Raw genomic sequence first — 15,609 nt, 5'->3', positions numbered from 1 at the left:
CTCGCACCTTATCTCTTTACCTGCTCATCACCTCCCTCTTCTGCTCCTCCCCCTTCCCTTTCTGCCATGCTCTTCTTTCCTCTTCTTTCAGATTCCTCCTCCTCCAGCCCTTTATCTCTTTCACCAATTAGCTTCCCAGCTCTTTACTTCACCCCCTTCCCCTCTCCTGGTTTCACCTACCACCTTGTACTTCTTCCTCCTCTCCCCCACCTTCTTACTCTGACTTCTCCTTCTTTCCAGTCCTGATAAAGAACCTCGGCCTGAAATGTGGACTCTTTACTCTTTTCCAAAGATGCTGCCTGGCCTTCTGAGTTCCTCCAGAATTTTGTATGTATTGCTTTGGACTTCCAGCGTTTGCAGATTTTCTTGTGCCTGTGATCCAGGTTCAATTCAACAGCTATCTGAAAGGAGTTTCAACATTTTTCCTATGACTCTATGGGTTTCCCCTAGGTGATCCAATTTTCTCCCACATTAAAAAGGTGCATGGTTAGCAGGCAGGGCAGGTTCATTAATCTGTCTTTATTGTCCTGTATCTCTAAATAAAATAATAATAAAATACTTACAATCAGGAGAGTGTGGATCTTGGAGGGCTATATAGGGTTGTGAGAGGCATAGATAGGATAGACAGGCAAAATCTTTTTCCCAAGACAGAGTAGGTGCAAGGTGAGAGGAAGCAGTTTAAAGGGATCTGAGGGATAAGATTTTACACAGAGAGTGGTTGAATCTGGAACTCTGTTGAAGGAGGTGCACAAATCAGATAAAATTACCATGTTTAAGAAGGATTGAGGCAGACGCTTAAATAGGAAAAGCATAGAAGGATAAAAATAATTAAACAATGCTACCTACAAGAGATCAAACTGTGAGGTAGTGGCAATGGGTGCATGGACCATTCATAAATTTGATGGTAGAGGCGAAGAAGCTATTCCAAAAATTTTGAGTTTACAAGGTTTCACTTCACAAAGTTCTGCTCTTAGCCTGATGAATTGTGATGATATCAGTGGAACTTGCTAAAACTGGGCCTTGAGTTCTTTCTGCCCTGTATATCTGAGGAATGCAACCCAAGCTGTCACTTAGAAAGCAAGGTGATAAGGAAGATGATAGGAAGTAGTTAGTTTTCTCTGAAAGCTATTCTGCCATTAAGATGAGCGCTCTTGACACATTAGCCAATGACAAGTTAAATATAGAAGGGGATTACAGAGCCGCTGTGCCCAGTCATGTTGAATAAGATTATATACTTCAAATGGAATGTCGCCTGACCTTTTGATGAGTTGTAGGTCTCTGTGGCTATTTAAACGTTAGAGAATTGTCCTCTTATTAACAATCTGGTCTGGTTCAGGCAAGTTAAGCAGGTAGAGAATGCAAGCACTTTGCAAAAGAAGAGCTCCAACCGAAGAGACCATGGCACTTGGCAAACAACCTGGGCTGAAATCATTATTTTCCCTGTCTCAGTTAGTTTTGACTTCAGGACAACTGGGGCAGGGTGTGATACAAAAACATTCGAGAGTTTCTTACTTAGAGGTGGAAATTCTTGATGCTCGGACAAAGAAGCAGATTTGCATCCTTGAAAAGGTGAGTCTTTTCCTTTTTGACACTTTGGACATTCCTACACTGGTCTGCACTATGGGGGAATGAGTTTGAGATACAAAACTCTGTGGTAAGGATTCAAGTTAGTTAATAATGAATACAGTTAGTACAGAAGAGCTCTGTATGTTTAAATAGCAACAAGAAAAAAAAACATCATTTAACAAGCAAGAGTGAACTAATGATCAATATCATTTTGCGATTTCTGTTGAAATTTGCTCAAGGTGAAGATTAAAAAGTACACTAAAACACATTAAAATTGGTTAAGAGCCAATTAAAATTATCTAATGTTCCAAAAGTGTACATGCAAGATATAGAATGGAAAGAATTGTGAATGCATAACTACATCTGACTCAGAGACCTGAAAAGAACTTGGCTCCAGGCTAGTTTCTGTTGTCTCAAGTAACACAAGGAGACCCTGTTCATGGTTCAATCAAGCACAAAGGGGATTAGTTCATTAAGCCCTCAACTATTATTTACACAAACTCTAATCTGGCACTATATGCCACTAAAGACATCGGCTGTGAAATACGCCAGGGGACCCCACTGCGCTAAGCACTTAATAAATTGTCTAGAATACACTTTGATTGAAGTTGATTAGACATTTAAACCAACGGGTGAATGGAACTGTGAAGTCAGAAGCGAGAGAAGTAAGCATCATTTCCACAGAAAAGTGTGTTAAACCAAAATGGTTTCCAAACCATAATGGTATATCTGTGGTGATATCAATTTAGGTCTGTTCACTATTAGAAATTGAAATATGGATTCAAGTAAATAAACATTTAGGGCTTAAAGGAAATACGTTTAATGCACTAAACAGATTAAAAAAGGACATGGAGTCCAAAGCTCAACACAATCAAGAACATCTTGAAGATGCAATGCCTTGAAAAGGCAATGTCCATCATTAAGGATGCTCACTATCCAGAACAAGCCCTCTTCTCATTATTATCATTAGTGAGAAGGTATAGGAGCCTAAAGACCACACTTAACATTTAAATTCTTCCACTTAGCCATCAGATTTCTCAACGGTCGATGAGCACTACCCACTCTTCCTCTTTTGTGGTATTTTTTTTTAATTGTAACCTATCCTAATGTTATGCCTTGCACTGCACTGCCATCACAAAACAACAAATTTCATGACATATACTCATTGGCCACTTTATTAGGTACCTTCTGTATATTCACGTTCTGCTGCTGTGTAGCCCATTCACTTCAAGATTTGACATGGCGCGCATTCAGAGATGCTCCTGTACACCATTCTAGTTATGGGGTTATTTGAGTTACTGTCACCTTCCTGTCAGTTTGAACAAGTCTGGCCATTCCCCTCTGACCTCTCTCTTAACAAAGCATTGTTGCTCCCCGAACTGCCACTCACAGGGTGTTTTTTTTTTTGTTTTTGCACCATTCTCTGTAAACTCTATCGAGACTGTTGTGTGTGAAAATCTCAGGAGATCAGCAGTTTCTGAAATACTCAAACCACCCCATCCGGGATCGTCACTTATTCCATGATCAAAGTCACTTATATTACATTTCTTATATTGCATCACGGAATCATGGCTGAAGGAGAGTTGTAGTTGGGAGCTGATTGTCCAAGGTACACATTGTAACTGAGGGATCAGAAGGTAGATGGAAGGAATGGGGAGGCTTTTCTAGTAAAGAATGGCATCAAATCATTAGAAAGACGTGACATAGGATTGGAAGATATTGAATCCTTGTGGGTTGAGTTAAGAAACTGCAACAGTAAAAAGACCCTGATAGCAGTTATATACAGGCCTGCAAACAGTAGCCGGGGTGTGGACCACAGATTACAATGGGAAATAGAAAAGGCATGTCTAAAGGGCTAAGTTATGATAGTCATGGAAGATTTTAACTTGCAGATCAATTGGGAAAATTGGGTTGGTAATGGATCTCAAGAGGGTGAATTTGTGGAATACCTACAAGATGGCTTTTTAGGGAAGTTTGTTGCTGAGCCCACTAAGGGGTCAGATATACTGGATTGGGTGTCATGTAATGAATCAGAGGGGATTGCGGAGCTGAAGGTAAGGGAACATTTAGGAACCAGTGATGATAATATGACTGAGTTCAACTTGAAATTTGATAAGGAGAAAGTAAAGTCTGATAAGAAGTACTTCAGTTGAGTAGAGGAAATTACAGTGGTATGAGAGAGAAGTTGGAATTTAAATAGGAATTTGATGCTGGGAAGGTTGATGGCAGAGCAGCAAAGGCTTGAGTTTCTGAGAAAAAATGAGGAAGGTGCAGGGTAGATGTATTCCAAAAACAAAGAAATACTCAAATGGCAAAATAGTACAACCGTGTCTGACAAGGGAAGTCAAAGATAAGTAAGGGTGGATCTCATTGAAACCTTCAAATGTTGAAAGACAGAGTAGCTGTGGAAAGGATGATTCCCATGAAGAGGGAGCCAAGGACAAGACAGCACAGTCTCAGGATAGAGGGGTGCCCTTTCAAAAGAGAGATGCGGAGAAATTTCTTTAGCCAGAGGGTGGTGAATATATGAAACTTGTTACCATAGGCAGTGGTGGAGTCCAAGCCATTGGGTGTATATAAGGTGGAGATTGATAGGTTCGCGAAGAAGACTGGGGCACGGTGCCGAGGAAGGTAAAAAAAGATCAACCATCTTTGAATGGCAGAGCAGACTTTATGGACCAAATAGCCTCATTCTGATCCTATGTCGAATGGTCTTATGGTCATTATGTGGCTGAGTGACAGAGTGGTGCTGCAACAGCAACCTGTCAACGAGACCTAGGAGCTGATTATTGGCTTCAGGAGGAGACCAGAGGTCCACGAGCCAGTCCTTATAGAAGGATCAGAAGTGGAGAAGGTCAGCAACTTTAAACTCCTGGGTGTTTAAATTTCAGAGGAACTGTCACAAAAGTGCAATTATGAAGAAAGCATATCAGCGCCTCTACTATCTTACAAAATAGATTCAGTCTGACATGTAAAATTTTGACAAACCTGTACAGATGTGTGGTGGAGAGTATATTGACTGGCTGCATCACAGTCTGGCATGGAAACACTAATGCCTTCGAACAGAAAATCCAACAAATTTAAATATTCCCACAACCTGCACTCACTTTCAAGGACTCTTCATCTTATGCTTTCGATATTTATTGCTTGTTAATTAATCATTATTATTTCTTTATTAGTTTATTTTGTACAGTATTTACACACAGTTTGTTTTCTTTTGCATATTGGTTGTTTGGCCGGCATGTTGCATGCAGTCTTTCATTGATTCTATTGTGTTTCATGGATTTATGGTGTATGCCCACAAGAAAATGAATCTTAGGATTGTAATGGTGACATATTTGTATTTATAGCAGATAATAAATTTACTTTGGACTGCGATGTTTGGATTGAATGACAATTGAACCTCTTCACATCTATATGCTTTTATGCATTGTGTTGTTGCTACATAATTTGCTAGTTAGATATTTGCGTTAACATGCAGGTGTACAGGTGTAGCTAATAAAGTGACCACTTTATTGTGCTAATAAAACTGATTCTGATTCTTGTCTTGCACTTGTTGAAAAGGATGGGCACTGGTAAAATAAGATGAAATTATTGCATGGTAACATGACTGCAAACGCATTAACATTTCCCTTGCTTTGATAGAGTGGAATGTGAGAATCCTAATGTCATAGACAACTCCATGAATTGTTTTAAGGCATAACTTAAATTAGATTGGTCACTTCCATACAGTTGTTGACCAGCAATAAGTCTTCTTCATCACTTGAATCTCATGCAACTCTACATCACAGGTAGATGTGTCAACACTTGTTTCATGTCCCAGTCCTGTAGTTCCTCTATTCAATGACAAAATGTTATTTTTATTGTGCATTTACATATCTTCTTGCATGGCTGAGTCACCGCATTTCCCAAAGTGCATTTATTCTTTTGCAGGATCATTTAATACTTTTCCCTGCCTCCTGAGGAGAGGAGGTCAGTGACAAAGAGTATGTAGGTGGCATGATAAATAATTTTGAAGATGATATCAAAATTAGTGTAATAATGAACAGCGAAGCAGGTTGTCTAGGTTACAATCGAATCTAGATCTACTGAGAACTGGCTGTTGGAATTTAAGTCAGGGGAGCTCAAAGTGATGGATTCTGGGAAGTTAAATCAGGCCAGGTCTAACAGAGATATTGAACAAATGGACTTTGGGGTACATAATTCCCTGTAAGTGGCAACACAGATAGAAAGACTGATGAAGAAGGTGAACAGCATGACTGCCTTCATTATCTGAGGCACTGTTTATAGGAGCTGGGATGTCAGTTTACATTTGTATACTGTAAGTAATTGACTAAACTACACTTGAAGTATTGTGTGCAGTTCTGGTTTCCCAGCTATAGGAAGGATGTGATTAAGCTGGAAAGGGTTCAGGAAGACTTCACAGAAACGCCATCAGATTGGAAGGACATGAGTTATAATGAGGGATTGGATAGGCTGGGACTGTCTTTTTTGCAGTAGAAAGGACTGACTTCATCAAAGTTTATAAAATTATGAGGGGCATAGACAGGGTAGATCGACACAGTCTTTTTTACAAGGCGAGGGAGTCTAAAACCAGAAGGCTTGGGTTTTAAGGGGAACTGAGGGGCCCGGTTTTCACACAAACGATGGTGGGTGTACGGAACAAGCTGTCAGAGGAGGTGGTCAAGGCGGGTACAATTGCAAATTTTGAATGGCATTTGGACAGGTACATGGATAGGAAAAGTTTGGAAGGATATGGGCCAAATGCAGGCATCGCATGCTGAGTTAGATCAAAGGGCCTGCGTCCATGTTTCATATCCTCATGAATCTATGGTAGTGCAACTAACGTTGCCTCACGGACTTTCAAAATGTAATGTGGGAAATGTCACTTGTTGGAAAACCTGAAAAAGGTTGAAAGCAACAGTGCCAGAGAAGTACAGCAAAAGCAAAGGAGATGGAAATCAGAGAATGGGTCTGAATAGTTGTGATTTAAACATACCACCCAGGGCTGCTTGAGTATATTTTAATGAGCTGAGTTGGGTAGTTGGATACAGGTACCATTACCTGAAAATCTGCAGATGACATAAAACTTTGAGTAGAAAATATTCTGGAGAATATCTACATTATTCAGGGGATCTTCAGCATACTGATGAAATGGCTGGCAGTGTAGCTTCAATATTAACAAGTATGAAATGATATTTTTTGGAAGCAGAATAAAGGAAGGATTCATGAAATGCTCAATCAAATAGGTGCAGAATCACAAAAAAATGAAGGCTTCTATAGAAAAAAACCTTTATAGCTCTTGGAACAGTTGATAATCCTGTTAAGTAAGGAGCAATAAACAATCTGTTGGAGGGACTCAGTAAGTCAAGCAGCATCTGTGCGAGGAAGGGAATTGTCGATGTTTCAGGTCAAAACCAGTATCTGCTGTCCCTTGTGCCTCTGTAGTACTGTCCGATTTGCACACAAAATTCATTTTTTAAAAAAGTTAATCCATTGAATATAAAAAAGCCATGATGCCAAATCTTTATAAAATCCTGATTATGTCTGAGCGAAAATAAAGAGACCACCTCTGGGCATTACGCTATCAAAGGGATGTTATGTTTTATTGGAAATGATGCTGGATATGCACCAGGGCTGTGTGACAATTTAAACAGATTGATAAAGCTGGGTTTCCTCAGAGCAGAGTGAGAGAGATTTAATTGAAGCATTCAAGGCTATGGGAGGATTGAACAGAAAAAAAAAGTGGAACGGTTTCCATCAGCACTAGAATTAATAATCAGTCAAAGCAGATTATGGATGATTGAACTGAGGGGGTCGACAAGGAGGAAGGTTGGGAGTAGAATATTCAGTGTAAGTTGGACGTATGGTTAAAAAGGAACTATCTACAGTGCTCTGGGTAAAGATTGCAAAAGAAAGTCTAATTACACTCTGGCTTCAGAGAGTGAGCTCAAATTTCTAGTTTTTCATCATTATAGTCTGTTTTCAGGCTACCCTGATACAAAAAATAAAACGTGAAAATATTGCATGTACTTGCTCTTCTTCATATTATAAACAGTGACTACTCTTCAAAAGCCTTTAATTAGTTGTATTGTGTTTTAAGACATTTTGAAATTTGAAAGACACTGTAAAATGCAGGCTCCTTTTATGCTCCCTGACATTGGTAATGAGCAATTCCCATGAAGGTAAATAAAACAGAAAATGTACAAAACACTCAGAAGGTCAGGCAGTATCTATAGGAAGAGAAAATGGTTTAAAATCGGGGGCAATGCAGTAGCGTAGTGGTTAGCATAACGCTTTACAGTACCAGCAACCCGGGTTCAATTTCCACCACTGCGTGTGAAGTGTTTGTACACTCACCTCATGACCGCATGGGATTCCTCCCACAGTCCAAGCATGTACCATTTGGTAGGTTAATTGGTCATTGTAAATTGTCCTGTGATTACGCTAGGATTAAATCTGGGGATTGCTGGGTGGAAGGGCCTATTCTAGTGCTGTTTATCAATAATAAAAAAAATGCTTCAGTAAGAGACACAGACTTCCATAACCTACCGAGAGAGTGACTCTATAATACTTTATTCTGCATTATTCCTGTTTTACCTTATCTAGCTCAATACACCGTCTAATGATTTGATTTGCATAAATAGCATGTAGAACAAACTTTCACTGATTTTAGTATATGTGACAATAATAAACAAAAATACAAAGCAAGAGCCCTGGGGCCTAAAGTAATGCAGACAGTCTCTTGGGAATGTAAGTTCCCATTCCTGAGTAACATCCATAAACCAGTTGATTATGCTTACTTTTGCTGTTGCTTGTTGTGTTCTGTGTTGTTTTGCTGAGCCTTGTAAGTAAGCTGTTGGCACTGGAAAATGTGGCAACACTTGCAGGCTGTCCCCAACACACCCTGTTGGTTTTTGACGCAAACTAAGCATTTCACTCTATGAGTCAATGTGAATATGCCAAATGAACTTGAATCTTAATCTTGATCTGTAAGTTAGAAATGGACAATTACTTAGAAAGGGAAAACAAGTGAGCAACCAAAATGGCGAAAACAATTCACTCACCTGCAGCCAATCATCACAGATACGGCCATAAAAGAGATAGCAGAAGCAGCAAAATTACAACTAAACATTTCTTTTTAATCAAACCATACTTTAAATACTTGGATGTTTGCCCATGCAGATATTTCTACCATAAATTATTCCATATTAGTTTAAACTTTGAAGACAATTACAAGCATCCATAATCCACTACAATAAACAGGCTTGGTTTCAAAGAGACATCAGTTGTTTGTACTTACTTGCATGAAGTCATATTCAGATTCATTATTACTGATGTACGTTGTGAAATTTATTGTTATATATAACAATAAATAAGTAACGTAAAAACAGCAAAAATAATGAGGTATGTAGCTCATGGGTTCACTGTCCGTTCAGAAATCTGATGGTGGAGGGGAAAAAGCTTTTTCTACAACATTGACAGTGTGTCTTTAGGCTCTGGTACCTCCACCCTGATGATAGCAATGAGAAGTGGGCATGTCCTGAGTGTAAAGGGTCATTAATGGATGCCACCTTTTTGAGGCATTGCCTTTTGAAGATATCCTTGATAGTGGGGAGGCATGTGCCATGATGGAGCTGGTTTGCAGCTTTTTTTTGACCCTGTATAGCAGCCCCTCCATACTGGATGGTGATGCTACCCTCCGGATCCCAGGATACAGAAGTCATCTCTTCTGCAACCTCGGAAGCTCTTGTCCATCGAACATGGTCGTGCTGCTACCAGCCAGTACAGGGAGGATCGTGGACATGAGACCATTCTCTCTTGATCCTCTAATTGAACAAATTGGTTGAATCATTACTGATCATTAATAACATGTACGAAGAAACAAAATTTTGGTAGTCAGATGGCAGGTAAATGTCATTAGTGCATTCACTGTTGAGTGAACATATTTTCCTGGTCAAGACCAAAAGAATAGGCATAAGGACTGACAAAAGGTATCAATGATGCTTCACCATATTTAACATGGTAAAAAAAAGGTAAAGCTCCTCCCTGCGCCTTGTTTGGTTCATCAGTCAACATCCTTGCCATTTCTTTAGCATTTGAGTGTTTTATAAGGCTGAGTTGGTAGCTCGAGGCTCAACCCAGCTTCGATGAAATGTGTGTAAGGAGCAAGCCAGATCCAAACGCGGGACCTCTCTCCCTGAAATCTGCTAAACATGGTACGACATCACTGGATGGTCTCAACATGGAGGAAGACTATAACAAAATGGCTAGGGTATTTATTGAAGTTGGGAAGTAATTTGAATATAGTTGGGCACGTGGCCAAGTGGTGAAGGTGTTCGTCTAGTGATCTGAAGGTTGCTAGTTCGAGCCTCAGCTGTGGCAGCGTGTTTGTGTCCTTGAGCAAGGCAATTAACCACACATTGCTCTAGTGTCTGTACAAGGAGTGGCGCCCCACACAGACTTCCAATCTGCACCTTGTAAGGCATGAAAATACCCGACACAGGCCTCTCCTGGTCTGAGTTGACGTTTGCTCCCTCCCCTAAATATGAAGTAGTGCACTTTGATAGGAAGCAGAATTTTTTCACAAATTCATTGAAAATAAGAGGCTAAATGACCTTGAGATATTTCGGAGAACTAATGAACAAATAACAAAAATTAGCACTGCAGATTGTTAAGGTCACTAAGAAGTATTGGGATTGATTTTTGATTTCTAGAGAAATAGAGTTGAAAGACAAGGAAGTTTTATATACATACTCAGCAAACACTTTTATTAGATATATCTGTACAACATCTCATTAATCAAATATATCATCAGGCAATCATTTGGTAGCAACTTAATGCATAAATGATGCAAACATAGTCAAGAGGTTCAGCTGTTGTTCAGACCAGACATCAGAATGGGGAAGAAATGTGATCAAAGTGACTTTGACCATTGAATGATTGTTGGTGCCAGATGGGGTGGTTTAAGTACCTCAGAAAATGCTGATTTCCTGGGATTTTCATGAACCATAGTCTTTAGAGTTTACAGAGAATGACGGGAAAAATTTTAAACATCCAGTCAGCGGCAGTTCTGTGGGCAGAAATGCTTTGTTATTGAGAGAGATCGGGGGAGAATGGACACACAGTTTCAAGCTAACAGGAAGGTGACAGTAACTCAATTAACCATGCTTTGCAACAGTGGTGCACAGAAGAGCATCTCTGAATGCAGAACACATTGAAGCTTGAAGTGGATGGCCTCCAGTAGCAGAAGACTATAAACATACACTCAATGGCCACTTTATTATGTGGCAGGACATACCTAATAAAGTGGCCATTGAGTATGTCTTGTATAGACACTTAGTTAATGATAATTGGTTTATCATTTTCAAACGTACTGAGATACAGTGAAAAACCAAGTTTTCATGTCATCCATACAGAGAATTTCACAACATTAGTATATTGAGATAGTACAGGAGTATAGCAATAAACCAGAAGGCAGTATAGAATGTTACAGTTACAGAGAAAGTGCAGTATGGGCAGACAATATATGCAGGGTCATAATGATGTGGATTGTGAGGTAAAGAGTCCAACTTATTGAACAAGAGGTTCATTCAAGTATCTTATAATAGTGGGTTAGAAGCTGTCCTTGAGCCTGGCTGCATGCCCTATGAGGCTTTTGTATCTTCTTTCAAATGGGAGAGGCTGAAGATAGGATGTCCAGGGTTACTAGGGTCTTTGATTATGTTAGCTGATTTTCTGAGTCAACGAGAAGATAGAGAACATGTTATGAACAATCAAAAGATCCTAGACAGTCACCAAAGAAAAACTTGGAAAGATGCAGAATTTTTTTTGAAATGGAAGTAAATAATGTTCAAATACATATCAATTCTCCCTGACAACGTGGGGAATAAACATGGAGATTTTGATTGGAAAGTTTCCATCAGCACTCAAATATATCTTTGAAATGTATTCTACTCAAAATTTAAATAATAGAAAGGACCAAATAGCACATTTGCAACAATTCCGATTGTGTAATAAAATACATACGCTGCTCTGTTATTTCTGGAAAGAAAATAAGACAGAATTAATTCTCTATAGACATAAAACTTACAAAGATAGTTAAACTAGATATCATTCCAATAATAGAATGCATATTGAAAGGGAGAGTACCTTGATGATTGATAAAAACCCTGAAGAATTATTCTACAGAGACATGGAATTGACAAACAGAAGAATAGTGCCAGTATGGCTCATCACTAGTTTGTTTAACTTCAACTCCAATTATCCTGTGGTGTACTTGTCATGATTCTTAAGGTCTACAAGATGACTGGCAAGCAGGATATGATACTACAGAGAAGAGTTGAAGCAAATTGCAAAGTTGCAATTGATAGAGAGTTAAACTGAATATATTTCAAAATCCAGTTAATGGATTTTTGGATGGCTTTGGATTGGGTGCTGTGTCATGAATGAGATTTGATTAGAGAGCTTAAGATAAAGAAACCTTTTGGAGACCGTGATCACAAGATGATAGAGTACACCCTGCAGTGTCAAATGGTGCAAGTTGAATCATCTGCAGTGAAACATCAGTAAGACAAAGGAGATGGTGATGAACTTTAGGAAGACTAAACCTGCACTGCTCCCTGTTTCTAATTATGGTGAGGACGTGGATGTGGTTAGGACCTACAAGTACCTGGGGGTGCTCCTGGATGACAGATTTGAGTGGAGCAGAAACACAGAGGCTGTGTATAAGAAGAGCCAAAGTTTCCTCTAGTACTTGAGGAGACACAGGTCCTTTGAAGTATGCAGTCTCTCCTTCACATGTTCTACCAGTCTGTTGTCACCAGCACAATCTTCTGTGCAGTGATGTACTGCGGCAATGGCATCAACACAGGTAATGCCAACAGGCTCAATAAACTGATTAGAAAGTCTAGCTCTGTTATAGGAATCAAACTGGACACACTAGAGGCTGTGGTAGAACAAAGGACCCTACGGAAATTCTGGACAATGTTTCTCACCCCCTGCGTGCCACCTTAGATGAACAGAGGAGCACTTTTAGTGATAGACTAAAACAACTGTGTGGCTCCAAACAGCACTATATGAGGTCATTCTTACCCTCGGCCATGATGCTTTACAATGAGTCAACCTATAACTGAGGAAGTGATGACCTCCTCCTGTTAGGTTGTTTGTGGTCATTTATTTTTTATTCTTTCTACTTCTCTTCTAGTATGGTATATCTGTGCACTTGTAATGCTCCTGTGACACTGTAATTTCCTTTGGGATTAATGAAGTCTGTCTATCTGTTTATCCTAAATCAGATATATCAGTATTACAATGGAGTAAAGGGAATTACCAAGGCGTGTGAGAGGAGCTGGTCAAAGTTGATTGGAAGAGGACACTAACAGGAACAGTGACAGAACAGCAATGGTGGGAGTTTAATCCCAAACAGATACATACCTGGATTGAATAAGTATTCTGAAAGGAGGATGAGGCAGTCGTGGCTGACAAAGGAAGTCAAAGATAGATTAAAAGGAAAAGAGAGGGCATGTAACTGAGAAAAAATAGTGGAAAGTTAGATGATTGGGAGGTTTTTAGAAACCAAAAGAAGGCAACCAAAAAAGCCATAATGAGAGAAAAGATGAAATATGAGGATAACCTGACCAATAATATTAAGGAGGATACCAAAAGATTTTCAGATATATAGAGAAAAAGAGAGAAGAGAGCTAAGAGCGGATTTCGGACCACTGGAAAAAGGGGCTGTAGAGGTAGTAATGGGGGATCAAGAAATAGCAGATAAGCTTAATAAATATTTTGCATCAGTCTTTACTCTGGATGACACTAGCAGTATGTCAGAAGATTATGAGTGTTAGATTATGAAGACACGTAGTCCTCTTTTATTGTCCTTTAGTAATGCATGCATTAAGAAATGATACAATATTTCCTCCGGTGTGATATGACAAAACACAGGACAGACCAAGACTGAAAAAACTGACAAAACCACATAATTATAACATATAGTTACAACAGTGCAACAATACCATAACTTGATGAAGAAGTCCATGAGCACAGTAAAAGTTCAAAGTCTCTCAAATGTCCCACATCTCACGCTGACGGGAGAAGGAAGAACTCTCCCTGCCATGCCGACCACAGTCTGACTCTGTGTCATTCGAAAACTTCGAGCTCTGACCACCTCTCCGACACTGAGTAGAGCGCCATCTCTGTCCGAACGATTCGACTTCAACCTCGGTTGCCAACAGCAGGCAAAGCTGAGGATTTTGAGGCCTAACTCTGAAAGATTCCCGACCACGCAGTAACGACAGCAGTGAACAAGCGTTTCAGAAATTTCTCCAGATGTTCCTCTGTGCTTTCATGTGTTAGGGGACAGAAGTGAGTGTAGTTGCTATTACCAAGAAGAAAGTACTTGGGAAACAGAAGGGTCTGAAGGTACAGTAGATAAGACACCTGTACCAAATGGACTACACTCCAGGGTTCTGAACATGGTAGCTGAAGGGATTGTAGAAGCATTGGTAATGCTCTTTCAAAATAATCACTAGATTTTGGAATGGTTCTGGAGGACTGAAAACTTGCAAGTATCTTTCCACTCTTTAAGAAGGAGAGAGGCAGAAGAAAGGAAATTATAGGTCAGTTAGCTTGACTTCAGTGGCTGGGAAAATGTGGAGTCCATTATTAATATGAAGTTTTGGGGTAGTTGGAGGCAAATGATAAAACAGACCAAAGTCAGCAGGTTTTCCTTCAGGGAAAATAAATCAGCCATGATGGAATGGCAGAGCCAACTCATTGGGCTGAATAGCCTAATTCTGCCCATATGGTGTTATGGCTTCTTCGTTAGGAACTGAGAGTGCAGTGTAAAGTGGCGCAGAGTCTCAGGACTATTCACAATCTTACTGAAAAGATTGAGGGCCATTTGGTCTACACCTTCTCCAATTGTGTCCTTCTGTGGAAAGGAGAGGAAAGTTTCACCATGGGGCTAAATAATGAAGATGACATAATGCCTATGTGAGTCAGCAGTTACAGCCTTGTAATCTCTGCCCAATTATCAGAAGCGTGGTGCAAATCATTCTCAATTCGGTTATGGCAAATCTAGCTCAGAGTTATAATTTATTGGCATTACAACATTTACAAAGATTAAAACACATATTCATACAAATTTTGCGTGAACTGGACCCAGCCCCGTTATTCAAGTGGCTTCTCTTCATTCTCTGAAATGTTAACACTACCTCCTTTCCTCAGACATTGAATACAGGAACACAAGAAAAAAAGACAGAAGTAAGCCACATTCCATCAGACCTGGCCTGCCAGTGAATTGATCACTCTATTTTTTTTGTGCCAGTTCTTCATAATCCTCAATTCCTCGATCTTACAAATATCTCCTTAAATACATCTAATGATCTTGTCTCCACCACAAATGAGTGCAGAGAGTTCCAAACGTTCACCTACATCTGAGGGAGAAAGTTTCTCTGATTCCTCTTACTGAAGTGCATGACCTCACATTTCCCCATCTTAATCTCTGTTTGCCTGTTCTTCACCCAGTCACTCAATCTATCTATATCTCATTGTAGAACCATAATATTCTCATTACAACATGCCCTTCACCTATTTTTGTATCATTAGAAAAGTTGAGAACATTACATTTCTTTCTCTCATCCTGGTCATTAATGCAAATACTAAACAATTTAAGGGCCAAGATCCGATCCCTGGTGTACTTCATCAGTTACACCACCATCACCCCACTCCCAGCAGGAAAAAGACCCATTTATTCTAATTCTTCGTTTTTTATTTGACAGCTGAATATTCACTCCATGATTCAGTGCTTAGTATTTCAGCATTTTCTATTTTTATTTTCTCATTCCCTGCCTACTTCTGTCTTTAAAAATCCATAAGGGATGGTTATACGTATGAGATAAGAAAGAATGTAGGTTGGAGCTCCAGTCTAATGCTGATAAGACTTTGATGGCACACTGCCTCTGGCAGAGTGCATACAGTCAGATCAGTGTTCAGTGACAGAGAAACAGCAAATCATTTCAAAGGAAATCTAAGGAGGCC

At 39.6% G+C, this 15,609-nt stretch overlaps 1 protein-coding gene across 5 annotated transcripts in view; it reads left to right on the top strand.

Moving 5' to 3' along the window:
- Positions 1-1,246: 1,246 nt before the first annotated feature.
- Positions 1,247-15,609, top strand: part of LOC134347083 (trans-2,3-enoyl-CoA reductase-like) — a 206,585-nt gene continuing 192,222 nt past the window's right edge. Inside the window, exon 1 of one of the 5 annotated variants that reach the window (XM_063049195.1) lies at positions 1,247-1,569. In XM_063049195.1, the coding sequence (XP_062905265.1) occupies positions 1,357-1,569 (213 nt within the window). In that variant the 5' untranslated portion in view covers positions 1,247-1,356. The remainder of the gene's footprint in view (positions 1,570-15,609) is intronic. The other 4 variants (XM_063049194.1, XM_063049196.1, XM_063049193.1 and 1 more) reach the window with 4 other exon arrangements.

This window comes from Mobula hypostoma, chromosome 5, assembly GCF_963921235.1.
Source record: "Mobula hypostoma chromosome 5, sMobHyp1.1, whole genome shotgun sequence".
NCBI classification, from domain to species: Eukaryota; Metazoa; Chordata; class Chondrichthyes; order Myliobatiformes; family Myliobatidae; genus Mobula; species Mobula hypostoma.
The sequence above is the reverse complement of the archived record's forward strand: the minus strand, read 5'-3'. Positions and strand labels throughout refer to the sequence as shown.